This window comes from Lathamus discolor, chromosome 6 (genome assembly GCF_037157495.1).
Source record: "Lathamus discolor isolate bLatDis1 chromosome 6, bLatDis1.hap1, whole genome shotgun sequence".
Lineage (NCBI taxonomy): Eukaryota > Metazoa > Chordata > Aves > Psittaciformes > Psittacidae > Lathamus > Lathamus discolor.
The window spans coordinates 13,347,412-13,372,136 of NC_088889.1; the positions used below are offsets into that span (position 1 = coordinate 13,347,412).

Sequence of the window (24,725 nt, forward strand, 5' to 3'; positions counted from 1 at the left end):
CAGCCTATGACAGTAACTGTTACACATGAGGACACAATCAGTTCTGACTCGGTGCCAGAGATCACAGGGAAATTGTTATTTTCCAGCTTGATTGCTATAACACATAGGAAAAAAAACTTCCTTTTATTCTCCAGCAGAGGAAAAATGGTTATTAATTACAGAGAAAATAATCATTAAAACCACAAAGTTAGAAGCAATCAGGTTCGCAGATGAACTTTAGTGCTTTGTTCACAGTTCACTTTAGCCCAAAACACATCAGTCATAGCAATGCTTTGGCTGGAGTCTACGGATAAAGACTCTAGTCTTGTGACTCCAAAATGATAAGCTGTAATAAATGAAAGGATCAATAAGAATAACTGAAGATCTCCAAATATGATAAAGTGAGAAAACCTGTATCTAAGCTGACTATTCCTTCATTTCTGAACTTCCTGCACTTTTGCAAGATGGATAATCAATGTAACCCAAGTTACTCTATAGTTACTTAAGCCCCACTGGTGTAACTCGGCAGGAGTTTTATATGAACTGACACCCCGCGCACAAAAATGATGCTTCTCACAAGTACACCAGCAAAATGCAGCTTGTCCAAGCAGCACAGCAACTCCAGCTTGTCACTGCAGCAGTAAAATTTTACAGCAATCACGTGAAACATCATCGTAGACCCCCATCACCTCAGGCGAAGCAACTTGTATATCATACAACAGGGTAACAGTTGATCATCTATGGCCAATACAGAAAACAGCTGGCTTGAATTCTACTTCTAAGTCTGAAGACAGAAAACAGGCCAATACGAAACAATAGTATATATATATATAAAGTTCTTAAGCAGTCCAAATTTGTTTAAATTCTTATTAGCACTGACAGGAATTTCCCAGATGTGAGGGAACAGAATAGCCACCCAAAAAAGAACAGAGCTCGCATGAAATCTGTGTTCTACACTTGTTACAAATTTCTCCCCTGAGCTGGCACTGGTTTATGTACTATAAATGCTGCAAAAGCAGTTGTGGATCCTTACCACAGCACAGCTCAGCGCTCATTAGCTGATGAAGTGGAGTCTCTCTCAGATGGACTCCAGGAAGCAGACATGGGGATGGGGTAGTCCAGACCTGCACTGAGTCACAGAATCCACCAGCATGGTGGAGCAAAGTACAGAAAACATGCTCTTTAGGTAAGGACGTGTCCCAAACAAAGAATACAGTTTTTTCCTATTTGTTTGGGGTTTGGTTGTTTTTTTTGTTTTGTCTTTTAGTTTACTTACAGTGCTACAATTTCAAGGCAGCAGAAGTTAAATCACTATTCTTAAATTTAAAAGGCTCATATCCTAGTTGTTCCAGCAGACTTGTACATGTTGTCATCAAAACTCTTGAAAATAAGGTATCTATCTCACAGGTCTAAGACATCTGAACACCAAGAACTAAGAATTTGGCTTTGAAAGTGCAGAGGAAGGAAGCCTTACACTCCAACACTGAAAACCTATTGATTAACCAATGAAAAAAATTTAAGTGATCACTGAACAATTTAAGAGGAAATTAATAAGTGGAGCCTGAAGATCATTAGGTAAATTGGTAAAACAACCTTCTTTAGATCCTTCTTATAGCAACTTGCTTAGTTGAGTAAGTCTGTTTCTTTATGAAAAGGTAGCATCTGGGGAAACATCTACATACTTTCTTAAAAACTCTTTGAGGAACGTGCTAAATGACTAATGACAGCAATTCATCCTGGTTTGACTATAATGCTTTTCCTTATGACTTTAAGATGTTTCACTCCCTCAAAGAATTAGCATTTTATACTGAACAATCAATATACATTATATTATAAATATCTCTTGAAGGATGGGGGGTTTTCAACCTGTGTGGCAGGAAAATACGTTCTCTTGCATTAACTGGGAAGGACTGAGTTCAGTGAATTTCACAGAGCCTTGTTTCTACTGAGGTCAGTATCATTTTAAAATTGTCAACAGCTGCAGGACTTCCAAGGGCCTTGTGTGGTTATGTCTTCCTTATGGGAAATTATTTACTATCCGCCAACTAAATTATTGAAGGAGTTTCATTAAATGACTGAAACACCTGTGAATGTAGTATTTTTATTCTTCTCTGCTCTTTTTATTCAGCAGCATTAAATTGCTTCAAAATGAAATGCAACTTCTCATCTTCATAATAAAGAACATAATCAAAGGGCAGAACAAAGCAGACATAGCACCATTTGAATTCCTAGTTATTAACAGTGGCTTTCTGATACTGGTATACCATGTTAAACCATCACAGTCATAAACATCCTCATAACTTAAATGCATAGAAATTCATACATGATAGTTTTAAATTACTTAAAGGCTAATAAATACAAGATATTTTGTAACTTGTAGCTACTACCACTACCACAGAACTTGGTGATGAGACCATCAGAGAACTCTGTGAAATACACACCTAGACTCTCATACCCTCTGTGGACCAATCTAAATCACAGGACTATTTTTTCCACCAGTGACGGGATAAGTTGCTATTGTTGCCATACAGCTACAGTAAAAAATCCAAACCCCTTACAGTTTTCAGAAAGAAAGGCTGGTATTGTCAAACTTATGAGATACATGAGCAATGTGACTGTAAGAGAGCTGATAACCTGGAGGCCAGTCACTGAAAGAGCTGCAAAGAGAAGCTGGTCCAAGGACAAGGTATTTCCAGCTATGCTCTGCAAAGGTTACCTCCTAGGAAGGCACATTCTGTGCGCTTCTCAGAAGCCGCAATTGCTAAAAAGGACAGGGAACAGGGAGGTGGTACCACAGCAATCCATGTGCTCCATGCCAGTCCCACCACCTCTTTGAACTACCATTGAATGAAAAAGTTGAGATTTTTAAGTTGTATAAAGCAGAAAATAAACAGTCAGATTAGGAGTTCTACATTGTCTCTAACGGAAGTGTCTACAATTGGCCTTGGAATAAAGTCTGAGGTGACAGTCCCGTCTAAGGTGACAGTCCCACTCTGAGGGTTATAATCTCAGGAAGATGTTGAAGAACTGGCAAGAATGTAGAGAAAAGCCAGAGCACTCATTAAAACAACAGAAACATGCTCAAGAGTGCATGTGATACGCTCATCAAATTTGCACTGTCATGTGAAAATCAGGGAAAAGAAATAAGTATTTTTAAAACATACATGAGTGACTGAAATTCAACAGTAGATCAATTCTCAACATAAAAGGCAAGGTCAAGGCAGTAATAAAATGGATTAGAAATCACTTCCCATTTGCTGAGCCTAAGATGTTTATGCAAAATCTCTTCTATTTGAAATGTTTCACTAAATCCAAATCACTAGTGCCCAAGGACTTTCCTGGGAATGATGGGGGTCTCAGCACAGATCCAGGGATGGGAATCTCCTTTTTGTGCACATCACCATGAACCAGCTCTATAGCCCAGACCACTGCCTGATACTGGATTTCCACCACCCACCACTTCTGCACAACTGCGACCACTACGTCTTCAGTGTCTAAAGATGTAAAAACCAAACTTATACACCCTAAATAGCTCTTACTAGCCAAGTTTTGCATGTTAAATACCTCACATGGCTGCTGGTCTTCACTGCATGACCTTTTAGAGACCGGCTTTACCCAAATCTGGTGCGTGCACACAGCCATTTCTGGAGCAGTGCCTGCTGCATCCAATCTGGGGATGGGGATTTGGGAGGGTATTAGAAGACAGAGGTCTGAGTAGCTGCTGTTCAACCACAGCAAAAGCAGCAGCGGTAAGCTGAAAGCCACCAGTTCCCCTGTTCCCAGAACTATCTGTCTCCCTCAAGAGCAAAAAAAGCATAAAATGTGGTTTTGTCATTAAATTCAGAAGACTGGAGTCTAAACAGAGTGAGGGAAAAGTCACTGCTAGACAGGATTTTTCTACTTTAGATTCACTCTTTATAATAGTCGTGTTTCAAAGTGACAAAGCCGTCTTGAAATCCAGGCAGTTTAAAATTGATGGGTTTTTTTTCCATTTCTAAAAATCCTGCCAGGTATTACTTCTGCTTCTCATTCTCTCCATTTCTACCCATTTCACTCCCTTGCAAGTCCCTTGGGAGAAACCGAATATTCAAGAGAAACAGCTCTACAGAGTACACCCAAAATGCTGTCAGAGACGAGGAAACTGATAAAGACAGAAGAGAATGTTTCTCTTCTGGTCTTTCAGTAATATGAATCTTGACTACTTCCTGCAACAATCATTAGGGGAGGTATTTTGGGACAGACATGCAGCCTTTAAACTGACTGACAAGTGTCACATGTAAGAGTATCTGTAAATGAGAAAACAAAAGCAGCAATCGCTGACGCCAGCATGGCTGCACACAGGGCGAATATAGCATTCCAAAAGAAAGCTATTTCTGTGCAGATGGTGAACACTACAAAGCAGAGACCTACATACTCTCAGTACAGATGAACCAGGAACAGAAAGAAAAATGCACTTGTTTTCCATCTGCGTGAAAACTAAAAAGAACCAGCTTTGTTTCCAGAACATGCTCATACCTCCAAGGGCTCCAGTGCAAAGTTTTGTGGATCCTTAATTCTTTGCTCCTGCAGGAGCATGCAAGGCGCTGCCTCTCCTCCTCCACCAAAGCTCCCCTGCAGACCCACACCACACTGTGTGCTCTGGCAGTAACCCAGACACATCTTAAGCCCACCTCTGCTTGAACAAATTAAATCCACTTAACTGAACATCATAAAACACTGGGTTTAAATGGCTCCTTTTCCACTACATTGTCTTCTGCAAATAGCACTGAGGTTATTGATTCCCTGCCATGCAATATCAGCCTGTTTACTTAAACTAGTTCCCATTTTAAAAACTTCATAAAATGTAATCCAGAAACATCATGCTGTACTTCAAACACCACTGACTGCAGACTTGATGCACGAAGAGACCAAGAATAATCCCTTCTAAATATTGAAAGCTGATAACCACCAGGCTCTGCCTTTACATTCACGCTGCACCTTATCAGCATTTCCTACAGCACACACTGTATTGCATCCCTCTGAGACTGAAGATGCACAGCTGACTTATTTCCAGTCATCTTTCTGAATTATATGCTGAATCTTAGTGATCCAGTAACATTAGCTATGCTTTTATCTTCCTTCACAAGGAACCCTCACTCATACATGCCGAATTATGCTTTACAAACTCATTCAGCTAAAACTGAGAGTGAGATCCTGAGATTTAACTTGCTTTAGCTGTGATGACAAAGAAAGGAGTTGACATTTTATTTTGCTTGAAAGGTGGGAGAGCTGGCAAGGGGGCTGCAGCAGGAAGAAAAGAAAAAAAAGAGATGAAAACTTAACAAGAGAAAGTTGTCAGCTTGGTATGAAATGCTATCAACAGAACTTAAAGCCAGAAAAGATCAGCAGCTGCCAAGCAGAAGACACAGATACTGCACCAAGCCCATGGTTTCTTGTTAACATAAAAAATCAGAGGCACTGACTGAAACTACCAAACAGTAGGGTTTGTTTGGTTTTTTTGTTTTGAAGACACTTTTTCTTGAAAATTATAACATATAATTGTGTTGTATAACTAACAGTCACATCCAACAGGATGACACAAAGTCCAGGGCTCTAAACCTACTCCAAAAGAGAAAATATTTATGGTAATTAAATCTACCCATACCTAGTTCCCACAGTCATCAGATACAACCTTTTCATCAGGCAATTCAAAAACATCAGACATCCAGAGACTGCACAATTAAGCATATCCTACCTACACACTGCAGATGCTAGACCACAGATAGGAGAATGGACATCTGGGATCAGCCATGATGGAAGTTCATAGTTTTCTGCTTGAAACTGCCAGTGAGACACCAAAAAACCACCTCTGATGCCATGTTTTTGCTTCTGCGTACACTTTCCCCTCCCCCTTAGTTTCAGAGGATGAAGAATTGGCAAAGTCTTCTTCAGACAGTGAAAAAGTCTAAACCAATATTAAACAAGACTGGAAAAGGACTGAGTCTCTTCCTCCCTGTATCTGGCACAGCTGAGAAGGGTTCTGCCAAGACCTTTGAAAAGAAATTGAGCATGTATTTGAATCCTAGCGACTTTGAAATTTTAGCTTATTTCCAACTCAGAATGCAACAAGAAGAAAATTCATGAAAAATCCAGTAATCACAAATAGCATCATTCATGCCTTGCTGAGCTTTCCTGGCATACCTTTAAATGACTCCCACGACTGCCAAGGAAAGGGATCTGGGAACAGTTCCCACATATCAAGAGAATTACAAATAGAGATTAAGAAAAATAATAATTAAAAAAAAAGACAGGATTAAGGACTTGTAGAACAAAGGCTAAAGAAACCATTTCAGTATTTAGCAACAATGAACTAAGATGATTTCCAAAGGTAAATGAAGACAGCTGCAAATCAGGGAGTATTTAAAACTGGAAAAGTTGATAGCACAGGGAAGAGAGGCTGTAGCCACTAATACAGGGCTGCCTAATACACAACAGTGACCGATCCCCAAAGGCAATAGTGCACTGGGAAGTTTCCTGAGGCTCTGGATATCTCACCACATTTCTGCTATATTAACAGATTCTTGCAGTCGGAAAGGGTTCAGCAGGGGAAAGTGCCTTGCAGGGGCTGGTGATGAGTCTTTGAGCCTTCATCCTACAGCCTCAGAAGAACAGCCCTGCCACTATGAGCCTGTTCGTGGTATATGAAAGTTGCACTGTTGCATTAAAATAAAAGAACAAAAACAAAATCAAAACACACATCCACAAAAATAAAACCTAACTTTGAGCTTTCCCTTCATTCTGTATTAAGAATCCACAATTATAAAGACAAAGCAATTCCTTCTCCACCCCAAAAAAGCTCACACAACAGCGAACCACCAAAATCCAGACTACAGAGATCAGCAGGTCATTGCCAGAGCACAAGACAACCTCCACTGCACTACAGCTTTTAGCTTTAATGTTCACCTTCCTCTTACATGGAGACTACAAACTAGAAAAGGCAGCTAAACTAAGCTTCAGCCCACCAGAAGTTAAACAGTCAAGTCTTCTCCAACTACACATGGCTGGCTGGAGTTCTCAGACTGAAAGGGTTATTTATTTTTTATTGTGATTTTACTTTCTTGGCTGTTGTGCAAATTTCCTTGATTTTACAAGGGATTTTTAGTTAATTATGTATTTACCTAGTTAGCATAATTGTCTTCAATTATGTAATTAGTGTTCATATGTGTAATCATTTGAACATGTAATTATATCTAATTACACCATTAAAACGTGCAAGTCAAATATCTTTATTATTTTGATTGATAGACATACAGGGAGGAAAGAAAAGTATCTCACTTGTTATTTTTATCTTCTGGATCATGAAATCTGCAAGAGTAAAAGACTTCAGCCTATAATGTTGCTATAATTATTTATAAGGACTTATCAAGCCTTTACTAAGGTTAGACCTTTCAAGTAGAGGTAGAACAAGTCAAACCACTCAAAACTAAGGAGCAAAGAGTCACCCAACGCAGAAAAAAACCACTACTAAGAATAACCTCAACATACTTGTTGGCTAGTGTCCAGTTATGCACTTACTGTTATGAAGAATAACAGCCCACATGAAAAAAAATTACAGGGAAAGGAAAAAAAAAAACCCACAAAAAACCACACACACACACAAAAAAAAAAAAAACCAAAAAAAAAAGAATAATAAATGACCCACAAGTTGTTCCTGCTTGTTTTGATAGAAGATGCTGTTGTCCCCTAGAGAGGGATTTTAAAGATCATAGAACTTTTCAGCTACCTCTAAGACAACCACCATAGACATACTTAGAACAGTAACATTTCTTAGTTCTGTTTAGTTTTATTTCACCAGCTGTGCTCTGAACCCTGTAGTACAGTACCAGAACAAATACCTGGTGCACACCAAATGAATTAGGACAGCGATACTTCAGTCTTTTTAATTGCTTTTGGCTGGGAAAGCAAACATTTACACACAGATTAAATAGTTAAGCTTATTTAAAGTTCAACTTCTCTTCAGGTTCAGATTTTTTGCCTCTACTAACATACAGAGCATTCAAAAAAAACCCCACAAAGCAAAACAAAAACAAACAAAAACACCCATATAAGCTGACTCCAAGAGCTGGGGGAGTGGAGGGGGAAGCCTCACACAACAACTAACATAACAAGAGCTCTTCAGCACCACTTGGGAATAAGCCTCAATTACAGAGCATCCTTCAGCAAAAGGCATATAGTGTTTCCAGCCTGATAAGCTCACTCACACTCTGCAGAGCACCCAGATACAAGTGCTCAGGTGGATGGCAGCACAAACAAACCCCGTGCTTCCAAAAACAGCCACTCCCAGCTGCCAGAGGCTGAAGTAGAGCTCAGTCTATGATGTAATTTCATCTACAAGAACAGCAGCAGGGAGAATAAAACCACACAGAAGGATCACAGAGGGGTCATTTACTGGTCATACCAGAAACATCATTTGTTCAAACTCTATCCACATCAGACACCTTGGATGCTCTAGGTTTTGTGAGCAGCAATTCTCCTTAAAATTGAAAAGCAAGAACCTCATGAGCCTGCCTTAGCAGATCATAGAACCACAGAATCATAGAATGGCTTGGGTTGAAAGGGACCATAAAGACCATCCAGCTCTAACCCTCATGCCATGGGCAGGGACACCTTCCACTAGACCAGGTTGCTCCAAGCCCCGTCCAACCTGGCTTTGAACACTGCCAGGGATGGGGCAGCCGCAGCTCCTCTGGGCAACCTGTGCCAGTGCCTCACCACCCTCACAGGGAAGAGCTTCTTCCTCATATCGAATCCAAATCTGCCTTCTTTCATCTTACAGCCATGCCCCCCTGTCTTATCCCTACACTTCCTTGTCAAAAGTCTCCATCTTTCTTGTAGGCCCCTTCAGGTACTGGAAGGCTGCTCTACATTGTCCCCGCAGCCTTCTCTTTTCCGGGTTGAACAATCTTATATCTCTCAGCCTGTCTCCATAGCAGAGGTGCTCCAGGCTGCAGAGCATCTTCATGGCTTCTCTGAACTCGCTCCAACAGGTCCATGTCCTTCTTACGCTGGGGGCCCTAGAGCTGAATACAGTACAGCAGGTGGTACTCTCACATGCTCAGAGTAGAGGGGGAGAATCGCCTCCCTTGACCTGCTGGTCACGCTCCTTTTGATGCAGCCCAGCACATGGTTGGTTTCTGGGCTGCAAGTGCACACTGAAGCTGGGTCATGTTGAGGTTCTTGTCAACCAACACCCACAGGTCCTTCTCCTCAGGGCTGCTGTCAACCCAGTCTCCACCCAGCCTGTATTTGTGCTTAGGACTGCCTTGACCCAGATGTAGGACCTTGCACGTGACCTTGCTGAACTTCATGAGGCTCACACAGGCCCAGCTCTCCAGCCTATTCACGTCCCTCTGGATGGCATCCCTTCCCTCCAGCACTGCACAGCTTCTAGTCGCTGGCAAACCTGCTGAGAGTGCACTCAATCCCTCCATCCATGTCACCAGCAGTTGAGGGAATATCTCCTAATCCCCAGGTGCCATCAAGTTACTGCTATGAAAGTACTGTCTTCAAGGCCACATGCAGATACGCGGAATAGAGGAGAGTAAGTTCACTGCACGCAGAACCATGGTGTATTACAGAAACATCTTCACTCTGCTCCCTGAAGTTAGTGGGATATAAGAAAAGGCTATGAAGAACAAACAAGCCTTTAATGTTCAGCGACTGAACTGCCAGTCATGGAAGTGCATACTGGTGCCCCTTGAAGGGCATCAGCTCCAGAGACAAACTCTGGAGTCAAGTATAGAATACACCAGTCAAGTTTGTAGTCATACCATTCCTTCTCAGAGGCTCTATCACGTTTGGACTTTTGGACAACAAATACATCATTTTTGGAGAAGAACTCAAATGGGCAGCAAAATAAATGTGCTTTCCAGCCATGAACAGGTCTTGCTGCTATGAGAAAATAAATGAGGAGCCTGCTGCTCTGAGGTTTCACTCGCAGATGTAGAACATGTCTTTTATTACATCCACAGCAATGGGAACAATTCCCTATTCTGCTCCATAAAAAGCATCTTCAAGTGTTCCTTTAGGAGACAACTTTTCACAGACCAGCTATCAGAATGTTACCAGAATGTACTTCTGCTTCAGGCACAGCAGGTCTGCATATGCTACTAGTTTCCCTGGGTTACTAAATTATCTCTTTACTCATCAAATATATTCTCTTTCAGTGAGCAAGACTTCACAGCAACAGACCTCATTCCAAAACCACCCACCTCATTTTTGCTTATGAGACTAGTATGTTCAACAGTGATGGGAAAACAGCTACTTCTGCAGCATCGCAGGGGCACTCCTCCATTCTTTCAGCCAACATCCTAGCTTTTAGGGTCCATCAAGAAAAAGGGAAGAAAAATCTGACAATATACAGACAGAAACCAAAGACTGCAGAGCACAGTTTTGGGGTAAAATCCAGGGGCAGGGGAGAAGACAGGTGCGACACATCCAGGGAACAAGTATCCATATTTCAATAAAACGGAAAACATCACTGTTTTGCTTCTCATGATAGGAGAGTCATGCTTTGTGTTCCTTGGAAACATTCTGTAGGGGATTTCTGGCAGTTCCCAAGCTTCCACAAGGGTCAATCATACATGAAAAGCCTGGTATACTAAGAACCACCAACCTGGATGTTATTTCCAGCTCAACCTGCTTCTCTGATAGACTCATCTCAGTGACTGCTGATGCTTTAGCAAGCCTAGGCTCAATATTCTCAACTGAGCGTGACTGAAATACACACTTCACTTGCCGTGATACTGCATTTATCTTGATCTAAGCTGACCTCTTTCTCCCACCACTTCCAAGCCAAGCCCTTTTTAGAAACTTGCAAACATATTTCTTGTCAAGAGACAGCAGCTACCTGGAACCAGGAGAATCAGCAAGATACAACTGGTCAAAGTATTCAGAATACAGGAACTGAGGAGTTTAATTTCTCTATCGTCTTGCAAAACATGTCATTCGATCCAGCTTCCAGCAGATGATGGGGTGAATGGATTTGAATTTTTCAGTAGCATATTCACAAAATATCCAGTATGGATCAGTAAGGATGCTGTACTTTCCTCATTACTGCTGCCCAAAATGTTCTGCACTCCATGAGAGGCTGAAGAATAGGCTACATAACTGTCACCTAACAAAGACAACTCCAAAAAGCCCTTACATTAATTACAACTTAACTGTGAGATTTTAGCATTAGGTTGCCACTAGGCAAAGACTGAAGGTCAAAAATAGATTCTGAGAGAAATGTCTTCTTTAGGAGTTTGTGTTTTCTTCTCTGTTGCTTTTTGGGAAGTCTAAATTCTTGTAACTTTCAACACCAATGCCATAATCAACAGAAATGCCTGGGTCTCATCACCTCTGGACCTATCTCCTTCCTCACTTATTTCACTACCTCAGCCTGCTCCTACTTCAAGGCTCCCACAGTCATCCTCAGGAATGCCCTTCCTCCAACAGATGAGGCTATATAAGATTTAGCATTGCAGCAATATACATTCACATGGAAAAGGCTAGGGGTAATGGGCACAAGTTACTTGCAGGGAGATTTTGGACACTAGAGAAAAAAATTTCACCATGAGAACAACCAGCCATTGGAATAATCTCCCCGGGGAAGTGATGGATTCCGCAGTGCTGGGACACTTAAGATTCAGCTGGACAGGGTGCTGGCCATCTAGTCTATGTCATGCTTCCCCTAGAAAGGCTGGACCAGATGGTACTGGAGGTCCCTCCAATCTGGGATTCTATGATTCTATGCACCACTGAGACAGTATCAATAAATGAGGTGTATAAGCAAGCAAAGGCAGCTTTCCAAACCCCCGCAGTACACCGGGATATCACAGAGCACAGCAGAACCGCAGTCCACAAGTGTCTGGAGTTGCCAAGCAGCTGATGTGCACCACACAGTGCTTCATTTCACTAACCACTCTTGCCAGCTCCAACAAGCAAACTCCTTCCCAAGCAGCGAGGTATCTCCATCAACAAAAACATGTAACTGTGGCATGTTATAGAAAACCTTAATTATTTAAAATGCATACCATCTTAATTGCTCAATCTGATTAGTGTAGCCTCCTCTAATGTTTCAGAATATAATCCTACCTTCACCTTATTAGTGTGTGCAAAGAAAAAATTAACATTTACTGGTACTCCATCTATTAAAATATAAAAAGCAGCATTTCAGAAAAACAAAACAAAAAACCCATGTGATGCTGTCTTTGATCAGCTGCAAGTGAAACATAAAAGGCTCCTTTGAGGTAAACTGGATGCTACATTTTCTATTTTAATAGATAGCAATTCTTATCAACTGCTGATGTGTCCAAAGAAAGCAGTTTGTGGGGAGGAGAGGGGGTTACTTACACTGGAACAGCTGTTTCCCTATTGCATTTTGCATATCCTTATTACGGTAATTGTGCTCTTGTTAGGAAAACTGATGATGATTTCATATGACACTCCTTAGTTCATGGGAAGACTTTACAAATGCTCAGTGAACACCTGACAAAATCCAGCCTGACTCATGACTAAATTAGCCTGCATTTTATGCTGGAAAAAACCCTTCATAAATGTTTGACACAATAAAGCTCACATTTAGCTGTGAATAGCACATGCTTCCATTGTTCCTAAGAATTAAAATAAATATGTGATTAAACTTTATCTGCCATTTTTGCTGTTGAGGCTATGAACATTTTATTTGATGTTTTCTTCCTAGAGTACAGCACCTGCATTCACACCTCTGCAGTGCACTGCAGATACATTCAGTGTTCACTACAACCTTCTCTTGCTCCGACAAGAGAATTACGTGTTAAATGCGAAAAAAATCTGGGGCAGAAATCACAGCATCCACAGGGGCACCATTGAAAGACAAGCAAGCAACAGACTCCTGGAGTTCCTTGGGACTGAGAGACTCGTGCATCTGAGCACATAATAAATGGAGAGTACAGCACGCTCTGACTCAGGACAACAGTGCTGCTTTATGTCAGGAAGTGCAGTTAACCCCTACCCAGACAAACCGGGACCCACCAAAACTCTAGTTTATTCAAGAAGTTCAGTTTATGCCTACCAATCACTTGAGACAGGGAAAAAAACCTTAAAACCTAAAAAACATCTGGGCTACCTGAAGCACCCCCTTTCTCCACCCCAATTCCCAGTAGGCAGCAGGGTGCACGTCCCAGCATGCAGGTCCCCGGAGGAGCAGCAGCCCTGGCTGTGCTCAGGGTGCAAAATCACCAGGCTCAGGAAGCAGAAGGTATCTCCTAGCTGAACAAGGAGAGTAGCTCCTTGTTGACAGGCTGGCCGTCAGCACAGCACTCCACTCCTACAAGTGGAAAGAAAACACAGCAAAACAGAGGCAGGGAGAAAATGAGGGGTCTTCCAAAAGCAGATCCTCCCACGCATTGCTTTCCAGGAGAGCCACGCTTCCTGACATTCTCTTCACACACAACCAGCAACAAGTGCATGTCTAAGCCCCTCGATTTCAAGGGGATAAAATCATAGAATCACAGAATGATTTGTGTTGGAAGGGACCGTAAAGATCATCCACTTCCAACCCCTTGGAACACCTTCCACTAGGCCAGGCTGCTCCAAACCCCATCCAACCTGGTCTCGAACACTGCCAGGGATGGGACAGCCACAGCTCCTCTGGGCAACCTGTGCCAGTGCCTCACCACCATTACAGGGAAGAACTTCCTGATTATGTGATCTGTATTTACCCTTTTTAGTTTAAAGCTATTAATAACATATCCAAATAACATAATCCAATAATGCTGCATAGGAGAAGAGTGTCAGAAGGATGGATGTGAGGAGATGGAATCCACTACAGTTCTGCATAAGAAAGCCTCAGTGCTTATTAGGTCATTTTGCATCCTAAATAGTCAAAATAATGTAGCTCACTGGGAGCAGAGAGCACACACATCTCAAGATGCCTGCATTATGTGTGGCAGCAGCAGCTGCTGCCTCCCCAGTTCTGGAATTTGGTCAGGGCAGGGGGACAAATGTGAGGACCCCATCACTTGCCAGAGAGCAACGGGACAAGGACTCAGGCATTGCTCTCCCTCCATTCAGCACGTTTTCCATCTCAGAACACACTGCTCATTACAGGATACTGTAACCTGAGGTGTGACAACACACAGAGGTGAAAGACATGGAAAAAAAAAACCCAAAACAATGTAGCTGAGGTTATGCTGACAAGCAAGGTCTTTATCATTCAGCCTTTAGCGGACAGGCAAGATACAAAATCCCAGCCAGTCCCCGCTCTTTCAGAAGATGCTGCTTCCTCTGATCCTTGTGGTCCAAACATCACTCCTAACCTTGGGACAGTCACAGTCATTGCTGCCACTAGTTAGATGCCTCAGCACAGGCTAGATCAGCCAAGGAAGGGAAAATAAGCTACATCCCTCCATGGGCTGTGCAAGAGAGCCTTACTAGTATAAATAAAGTGGCACCTATCAGCTACATAAAAGAGCAAATAACTTGTGTCATAGGGATAAGTATCCTTACACATCTCTTATGGAGCTGACAAGCAGGTACAGCACAACACTCAGTTCTTGGGCTAACATCTATTAAAGTGACAGGTCTGAATGGTGGCACAACAGCCCCTTACCCTGAGGGACATGCAGCTGGCCCCAGCAGGTCTGACATAGAGCATGGGCTCAGCCCTACTACCAGGGACAGGGGAGGACTCATCACATCACCCTCATTCTCAGACAGGAATGGGTTTTGCAGGATTCTCTTAATAAATCCAAACCAACTTCTGGGCTGAATTCTGAATGCAGTAATTTATGAAAAGAGGGCTGCATTTGCCCACCCACCGTTAGCCTCACCTGAGCGTGGATGTGGCATTTCAAAAACTAAATCAAGGAAAATTAGTTTCCATGGCAACTAATGGCACATTTAATAGATCGAGTGATGAGTGCTGTATATAAGAATGCTGCAAATTATGAATAGCAGTGATACATCAAATGCTGCACAATCACTCCACAGATAACAGGCAGACAATCATGTGTTGGGGTGCTTAGAGCTTTCTGTATAATTAGGAATGAGGCTAAGTTTTGGGGAGCAGCAGTGTGCAAGGGTTTGTAATCTCTCCCCTTTGTAATAACTACTGTAGCCTTCCATTACTCTCTCAAAAGGTTTCACTGATACTGATTAGAATGCAACAATTTTTAAGCAAAGTTGCAAAACAGTTTCCAGTCTGAAAGTGCAACCACCACTCTGAATACAGGATTTTCCCCATCTCTACCTGCCTGTAACTAATACTAGGGGGAATTTTGTGGCATGTTTTAGGAAGCCAGTAAATCTGAAAACACATTTTCAAAGACGGGCCCCTACAGAGCAGCATCACTTCAACATGACTTGGAGCAGATCAGAAAGAGGCACATGCGAGTCATCAGCCTGTTACAGAGCTACATCAATGGATCAAAAAGTTAAAAGCGATGCCTGGAAAGACAAAAAGACATAAATGTGCACTTTGGGAAAGCACACAGGTGCACTGACATGAAAGAGAGAAAACAAAACAAACACTCATTCCTGCTCCCAGACTTCCACCTGAAGCAGACACCTACCACAGGCAGCCTCAAATCACACACGGTGTCATTAAGAAGCCTAAAGAAGCAGCAGAGTGGCACCATGTCATGCACATTCACGCCGGCCCTGCCAACTTTCATAGAATCACTGAATGGTTTGGGTTAGAAGGGACTTTAAAGTTTATCCAGTTGCAATCCCCTGCCACAGGCGGGAACACTTTCCACTAGACCAGGTTGCTCTTCTATTCTGAAGCCATGAGGAGAGGAACCCCATAAGCAACACCTTCTCTTGCCTCTTCCAATCCATGAAGGAAGGAGGTGAAAATGTGGGTCCTACCTAGTTTGGTCTGATTCTCTACTGTTACCATCTTCCTGCTACAGTCCCTCAAGTCCATGGGGAGAGAGTGTAAAGTAACACTGACCCACAACATGCACGGGGCAGAGGCAGAAAGCGCTTTCCCACGGGAAGCTGAAAGCACCCTCATGCAGATAGGCACACTCGCTCTGGGGCTATCAAACCTGCTCTCTGCCCCAGAGAGAGTTCTCAGAGCTAAAAGCATTCCCTTGCAGGCATTACAGTATGCACACAAAGGTACTCATTTAGTAATTGTGTCCTAGGTAAAAAAACTTGGATATTCAGGAGCCACCTTGCAAAACTAAGGAAAAGGACACATCTTCAGCCTTCTGAGAGAGACTGTTTTTCCTCTCTTTATATCCCAAGGGAGCTTTTAATGTGGCAGAAAGGAACATCAGATAGATACTGTGCTGGTAACAGCAGTCCCACAGCACAGGAGGCTGCAATGGAGCATCAGCAAGGTCTCCTCTCCTTGAGGATGTCCCATAGGATGGTGAGGGTTGAGAAGAAAGGTGCATGGGGCAGCAGAGCCCATAAAGGAGTCTTTGGAGACTCCCTAAGGACCATATCTACCCACAGCAATTTACAGCAATGGCCCAAGGCTCACCTGTAGGCATCTAACACAGAGTCATGGAGCAACTTTTAGGCCGACAGGAAGGCAATGACTGGAGAAACATCAGACAAGAAGACCTTATGTCCTTTACAGGCACACAGAGGTCTCAGCATGGTCCTTCTCAGGGCTTTGCTTCTTAAGCTGACCCACTCTATAGTGCTGGCATATTCTCCAGCCCATCTGGCACCAGCCTGCTGCCATCCACCTAAGACCTTAAGAGGACCCACAGGAGGAAAGTTCACAGGAGATTTTCTTCTACCATTAGATACTTGTCTTTCAAACTGCTTCTCAATAGTTGTGGAGACCTACTGTGAGCTCAGAATCAGGAAAACAGGTGAATGTAGTTAATTAGCCCCAAAAACAACAACAAAAAAAAATAATCTTTGTTAAGTAAAGTGTATGATCTTAAAGAGAGTTTAATTTTCTAGGTGTAATTAACTGCAGCTCCAAGCCCTCAGCTATCAAGGCACCCAATTATGAAACTCCATTTGCAAATCAGGAGAACTTTCCGCTTTAGCATTTGCACCCAATCTTACATGCTGTTCCCAGAATGGAAAGCTTGCAGAAGGTACTTCCACAGTTTTGCTTTAAGGGCATTAAATAAAGCTTATTACTCACACCAGCCTTACATATTGAATGATCTTTTTACTTGAGCTCTGCTCCCTTGGCTGCCTGGCTCCCATAGCTCACTAAGCAGGAACAGCAGACATGCTGTTAATGAACCAGCACAATGTTTGTGAAGACTGAAGCCCAAAGTTCACTTCTTGTCTTCATGAAGTGTCTATGGGTGGAACCTGGCAACCTCCACTTAGCTGTAATGCCATCACCTATGATGGCCAAAGCAACAGCAATTGGTAGAGAAACAAGGCAAAAGAGCATGTGCAGAAATCAGTTTGCTCTTGGCATCCCTGCAGTGGTGCACCACCTTCCTGCTAACATCCTCACTCCGCTCCATGAACCACTGCCACACCAGTGTGTGTGGAGCATTTCTGCTCCACAATACATCTAGCAGCCTTTATTTCAGAGAAGAATTCCTAATGAACCCTTATCTGATTGCTGCTGAAGTTTAAGGAATGGTATAGGACAGTGCTTGGCTCTCTTGGCTTTGGCTGGGATAGAATTAATTTTCTTCCTAGTAGCTGGTCCAGCTCTGTGCTTTGGATTTAGTGTGAGAACAATGCTGATAACACACCAATGTTTTAGTTGTTGCTCAGTAGCACTTACCCTGATCAAGGGCTTTTCAGTCTCTCATGCTATGCCAGTGAGGAAGGGCACAAGAAGCCAGGAGGGAGCAGAGACAGGACAGCTGGCCCAAATTAGCCAAACGGATATTCCATACCACAGCAGGAAAAAGGAAACTAATCATTTAAGAAAAGGAAGGAAAAAAATTAAAAAAAGACTAAAACAGGCTATGGCAATTCATTGATTCAAGTGACCTGAGCCTCTTGTGAGACTATTCTGTACAGTTCTGGTGTCCTCAACATAAAAAGGACATGGAACTGTTGGAACAAGTCCAGAGAAGGGCCACAAGGATGATCAGGGGACTGGAGCACCTCCCGTATGAAGACAGGCTGAGAAAGTTGGGGCTGTTCAGCCTGGAGAAGAGAAGGCTGCGTGGGGACCTCATAGCAGCCTTCCAGTATCTGAAGGGGGCCTATAGGGATGCTGGGGAGGGACTCTTCTAATGAAGTCTAGTGGAGTGGGAATGCAGTGACAGGACAAGGGGTAATGGGTTAAAACTTAAACAGAGAAAGTTTAGATTGGATATAAGGAGGAAGTTCTTTACTGTAAGTGTGGTGAGGCACTGGAATGAGCTGCCCAAGAAAGTTGTGAATGCTCCATCCCTGGCAGTGTTCAAGGCCAGACTGGACAGAGCCTTGTGTGGGATGGTTTAGTGTGAGGTGTCCCTGCCCATGGCAGGGGGGTTGGAACTGGATGATCTTAACGTCCTTTCCAACCCTAACTATTCTATGATTCTATGATTCTAAAACCCTGCAAGGACTTCCAGCCAGTAGTAACACCAGCATGGTACACCCTGTATATCCGTGGACAGCATCACCTGGCAGCCATTATAACAACATAACTTGGATACTCACTGCTGCTGCTGTGGTGGGAGAATTAAACATGATACAGTCTCCAAGAACTGAACACACAATCCCACCAACAGCTCTGGAGACCAAAAAGCTTTTGCAAGGCAGAGGTCCAAGCCACGCCAGCATCTGCAAAGACAAGGTCTTGCAAGGAGAGATGCAGGACACATGGTGTCATCGGCTAACTCACAGCACACCTTCCTTTTCTCCTTAATTGATAAGCGTTTTCTGCTTGGGGGAAGGAAATACAGTGAACACCAACAGGGGATTTTATAAATGCCTAGTTCTGGGCTGCTTATTTCTTACAGCATTTAAAACAAAAGAAGTTTCTATGTATGCCAATAATCATAGAATCATAGAATAGTTAGGGTTGGAAAGGACCTCAAGATCATCCAGTTCCAACCCCCCTGCCATGGGCAGGGACACCTCACACTAAACCATCCCACACAAGGCTTCATCCAACCTGGCCTTGAACACTGCCAGGGATAGAGCACTCACAACCTCCCTGGGCAACCCATTCCAGTGTCTCACCATCCTAACAGGAAAGAATTTCCTCCTTATATCCAGTTTAAACCTCCCCTGTTTAAGTTTGAACCCGTTACCCCTTGTCCTGTCACTACAGTCCCTGATGAAGAGTCCCTCCCCAGCATCCCTAGAGGCCCCCTTCAGATCCTGGAAGGCTCCTATTAGGTCCCCACGCAGCCTTCTCTTCTCCAGGCTGAACAGCCTCAACTTCCTCAGCCTGTCTTCATACGGGAGGTGCTCCAGTCCCCTGATTATCCTCGTGGCCCTCCTCTGGACTTGTTCCAGCAGTTCCATGTCCTTTTTATGTTGAGGACACCAGAACTGCACACAATACTCCAGGTGAGGTCTCACAAGAGCAGAGTAGAGGGGCAGGATCACCTCCTTTGACGTGCTGGTCACACTCCTTTTGATGCAGCCCAGGATACGGTTGGCTTTCTGGGCTACGAGCGCACACTGAAGCCAGCTCATGTTCATTTTCTCATCGACCAGCACCCCCAAGTCCTTCTCTGCAGGGCTGCTCTGAATCTCTTCTCTGCCCAACCTGTAGCTGTGCCTGGGATTGCTCTGACCCAGGTGTAGGACCTTGCACTTGTTGTGGTTGAACTTCATAAGGTTGACATCAGCCCACCTCACAAGCGTGTCAAGGTCCCTCTGGATGGCATCCCTTCCCTCCAGCATATCAACCGGACCACACAGCTTGGTGTCATTGGCAAAGTTGCTGAGGGCGCACTCAATCCCACTGTCCATGTCAACGATGAAGATGTTAAGCAAGACCGGCCCCAACACCGATCCCTGAGGGACACCACTCGTTACCGGTCTCCAGCCGGACATCGAGCCATTGACCACAACTCTCTGTCTGCGGCCGTCCAGCCAGTTCTTTATCCACCGAGTGGTCTATCCATCAAATTGATGTCTCCCCAATTTAGAGAGAAGGATGTGCTGTGGGACAGTGTCAAACGCTTTGCACAAGTCCAGGTAGATGACATCAACTGCTTTACCCTTATCCATCAATTCCGTAGCCCCATCATAGAAGGCCACCAAATTGGTCAGGCAGGATTTCCCTTTAGTGAAGCCATGCTGGCTGTCACCAAGCACCTTGTTGTTTTTCATGTGCCTTAGCATGCCTTCCAGGAGAATGTGCTCCAAGATTTTACCAGGCACAGAGGTGAGACTGACTGGTCTGTAATTCCCTGGGTCTTCCATTTTTGAAAGAGGTTTGAGAAAAACATGCACATTGAACAGCCTTCTTAGAATAGATTCATAATTATATATTTTATAAACTCGCTTCCCAAGGTCTGATAAAATATCATTTTGAAAATAATTTCCATAGAATTTGCAAATCTAATATGATAACCCTCTGTGCAAAAATTAGTAAAAAATTGAAATACTGAAAATACGGGCAATTACCACAAAATGTATATGGAAGTCTCTTACACAACAAAATAAAAATGCGTTTTCACCACTTCCATATATAAGCATAGGAGGCATCCTGATGGATACTTCTCCTCAAAGTCATCTCAAAGTCAAGGCTCTCTGAGCATGAGAATCCAACAAGATAATGTCAAGTTTCATATATAAATTCCACACATATAAAAGAGAAAAGTTCGAAAATAAATGCCATATCCCCTCTTCAAGCCAGCAACTGCCTCTTGTTCGTAACAGAAACACCCTGCAGACCTCCTGCTGAAGAGCCAGAATGTATTCAACAAGCAAAATAAATAAAAATCTTAAACTATCTGTATTTCAAATACCAAGAGTAATTACTGGCATGTAAGAGTAGTTCTCTGGCAGCTGGGAATGGTGAGCACCAGCTTGCTGATTTTACATCCACCCTGATCTCCTGCCTGACCTCCATCAGTGCTTTTTCCCAGCATCCCCATTGACAAAACCCACACAAATATTAGTGAGATTCCTGGCAGTCTTGTTTACTAGAAGCCAAATTTCATGGGCAACCAGTCCAAGGGGCTACAGCCCCTCCAGACTTCCATGCCAAAGTTTAAATATGTCAATGCAAAAAAATATGGTGTCTTAGGCCCTATTACTTTTTTTCCATACTTTCTGGAGCACTAAAATTGAATGGATATTTAATAGGAAGGTCATAAAAAGGCTAATGTTCAAATGCAGCCCTGCCAAGCCTCCCATATTTTGCTGCAGAATCATCCATTTGAGACTACCAAAACTACTCCCTTGTTTCCGGGCAGTTTATCTGCAAAAAATATTGCAAGTGTGAGAGAGCTGTAACATGGGAGCAAGCATGAGAGAGCAGACCGAGGTGCTGGCTGACAATCTATAAACAGCTAAAACAGAGATAAATCAATTTTTCATCCTGAATCCCAGATGAGAAAATAGAGACTTTTATGAAGAAGAGCAGCCACATGGTTGCTTTCTCAATAAGACATTTTGGTTGAACCGCTTTTTTTTGATTCAGCAGCATCATAAGCTTTGTTACTGCTTGAGATCGGACCTTTCATAGCTGGTACAAAGCATTTCCTGGCAGCTGACTTTGAAGCTGCCTTGGGCTGGGGTTTGAGAGGGATCTTTGATTTGAGCTGCACCAAACCTTGCAGGCTGCAGGGCAGCTTTGCTGGAGCAGATGGATTGAGAAAGAAACATTCTCCAAGGAAGCTCACTGGAAGTGTCAGTCTACCTTTATCCTGCTCCTTTTTACCTGCACATGAACATGCTATTTACTTCCACCCAAACACATGGCACGCCATAAACTGCTGCATCCAGAGCCATCTACTTTGGACATTAAAAAGTTGTTAAATAAGTCAGTTGTTAAAGACGGCAGAATAAATCCAACATTACTAACAGGGACTGAGAGGCACGGACTTGTTTCAGGGATGTGGCAGGAGACAGCAGCCAGCCTGGAGCAGATCCCATCTGCTTCATGTTCAACAGCACCAAACGCCTTAACAAATGACCTAAAAAGCAGTCAGGTGTCCTCAGGCAGTAGGTGCTCCCTTCCTGCATCAGTCAGTGCTATATGAAAACGTTATGATCAACTTCTGTGAATGAGGTCTGTGTCAGCCCGGGTTTTATCACTTGGCTCTATGGATGAGCAGCCACCAGCATCTTCCCCAACAATGTTCAATGCGGCACCAGTCTTCCATGGTGTGAGCACCATCAGAGAGAAGAGGACAATCAACAATTGCAGAGAACACAACAGCAGGGCGATAAATACTTTTCATAACTTAAGAAGCAGTGAATATATAACTTCATAATAACAGAACTGATTTTACATCATTGTTCTTATTTGGGGTGTTAGCCAAACATCGTAGAATTTTATCATCCCCTCTTCTAGTTTTTAAAGCCATTCCCCCTTGTCCTAATCCTACATGCCCTTCTAAAAAGCCTGTCTCTAGCTTTCTTGTCAGCTCCTTTATGCACTAGAAGCTGTTCTAAGGTCTTCCTGTAGCCTTCTCTTTTCTGGGTTGAACAACCTTATATCTCTCAGCCTGTCTCCATAGCAGAGGTGCTCCAGGCCACAGAGCATCTTCATGCCTTCTCTGGACTCGCTCCAACAGGTCCATGTCCTTCTTATGTTGGAGGCCTCAGAGCTGAACACGGTACTCCAGGGGGTGGTCTCACATGAGCAGAGTAGAGGGGGAGAATCGCCTCCCTTGCCCAGCATGTGGTTGGTTTCTGGGCTGCAAGCACACATTGACAGCTCATGTTGAGCTTCTTGTCAACCAACACCCCAAAGTCCTTCTCCTCAGGGCTGTCCCCAATCCAGTCTCAGCCCAGCCTTTATTTGTGCTTGGACCTTGTACTTGGACTTGTTGAACTTCATGAGGTTGGCAGAGACCCAGCTCTCCAGCCTGTCCACATCACTCTGGATGACATCCCTTCAACCCAGTGTGTCAATCACACCACACAACTGGACACTTAGCCCAGTCTTTTGGGGTTTTTTAGGCCATTGCTTTCTTTCTCCTTCATCTGGCAAAGGTTAGACAGAGATTACTTAGTTCAAAAGAAAAATGGCTTGGTTTATAGCATGGCTTTAATGCGTGACTACAGCCCAGTGTGCAACTGTATGTAGTTTTCTAAGATACAGCCAGACCTATGCCTTCTCTGAAACAGCACAGGCTAAACTTCAACTTCTTCAATCTTCTTATTAAATTGGAAACAGCTATGGAAGAATCAGCATGTCTCACTCTCTTGGAGGAACATCAAGTCTGCAGACTTGAGGTCTCTCAGTCCCTTTTCCCAGCAGCACTTTACAGCTCCTACCTGTTCTATGCAATTTCAAGAGAGAGGTGTTTAATTCCCCACCTTGCAAAGAAATTCCTTCCGAGCTGTTCTGGTGTTCATACTCTCATACAAGTATGACAGCTGTGAAATGTGGTCACATCAGCTGATTACAGGCATGCCCTCAGCTCACAGCATGCAGCTTGTTTGCCAACAGAGCAAGATGAGGGGATGCAGCAGAAGACAAAGCGGCCATGGTCACTTAGAGGGAACAGAGAGTGGGTTTGGTTTGAAGAGGAAAGGAAAATATAGAAATGGAAAAGCAGAGCAGGGTGGAGAATAAGGCATTTACACTCGCACAGGTCTTGAAAGATCCTGATCTAAAATAACCTATTAACAGGGTGCCCTAGACAAAATGGGGTGGTGATGGGGCCACATACACCAGGGCAGCACAAGTTGATAAGACTCCTTATCAGAAGATGAAACCAACTTGTGCAGGCTCAGGGACAGACAGAGCAGAGGAAAAGAGCAGTGTCACTGGGCACAGCGGGGGCTCACCTGTGGCCGAGGATGGCCAGTGACCAGGCAGGTCAGCTCCAGCGTCTCCCCCTCACGGATGGTGTAGACCCTCTCCGAGTAGCGCTCCTCCTCGATGTTGCATGCCAGGCCCGAGTGCACGATCCGCACAGTGGGGGGAGCTGAAAGACCCAGAGAGAAAAACTAGGTGAGCACCACTGCTTGGGACTCACACAGGTCCATCTGCACTGCAGCAGCCTGGGGCCCCTGCAAACCCCTAGCTGGGAGCACTGGGGATGAGTATTTTCACCATGCAAAATATTCTTCCGCTTACTCATCACATACATATGGTGGTGGATGCCTGTCCTGGTTTTGAGCAGCAGCAGTCATTTTTCTCCTTCTTAGGAGCTAGTACAGTGCTGTGTTTTGATCTTTTGGCCTTGGAACAGTGCTGATAACACCGATGTTTTCAGTTGCTGCTCGAATGTTTGGTCTGGCCAAGGACTTTCTGAGCCTCATGCTCTGCCAGGGAGGAGGGGAGGCCGGGAGGAAGCAGAGACAGGACACCTGACCCAAACTGACCAAAGAGGTATTCCATACCACAGCACGTCATGCTCAGGATGTAACTGGGAGGGACCCGGAAGGGCTAGAGGGACTGCAGGGTTGGAGGAGGTATCGGTCGGTGCTCGGCTGGGGGGAGTGGGGTGAGTTATTGGTCGGCTGGTGTTGAGGTGTTGTATTCTTTCCTCTTGTTATTTCCTTTAGCACTATTATTATTGGTGGCAGCAGCAGTGATTTGTGTTCTACCTTAGTTACTAAACTGTTCTTATCTCAACCCGTGGGAGTTGCATTCTTTTTGATTCTCCTCTCCGTCCCTCCAGAAGCAGGGGGAGGGCAAGAAGGGGGGGAGTGAGTGGACG

General features: G+C 43.8%; 1 protein-coding gene across 3 annotated transcripts in view; it reads right to left on the reverse strand.

The window, feature by feature from the left end:
- MDGA2 (MAM domain containing glycosylphosphatidylinositol anchor 2) overlaps positions 1–24,725 on the reverse strand; it is a 387,881-nt gene that overhangs the window by 231,284 nt on the left and 131,872 nt on the right. For all 3 annotated transcript variants that reach the window (XM_065685163.1, XM_065685161.1, XM_065685162.1), the window contains exon 2: positions 23,848–23,987. In XM_065685163.1, coding sequence (XP_065541235.1) covers positions 23,848–23,987 — 140 coding nt within the window. The remainder of the gene's footprint in view (positions 1–23,847; positions 23,988–24,725) is intronic.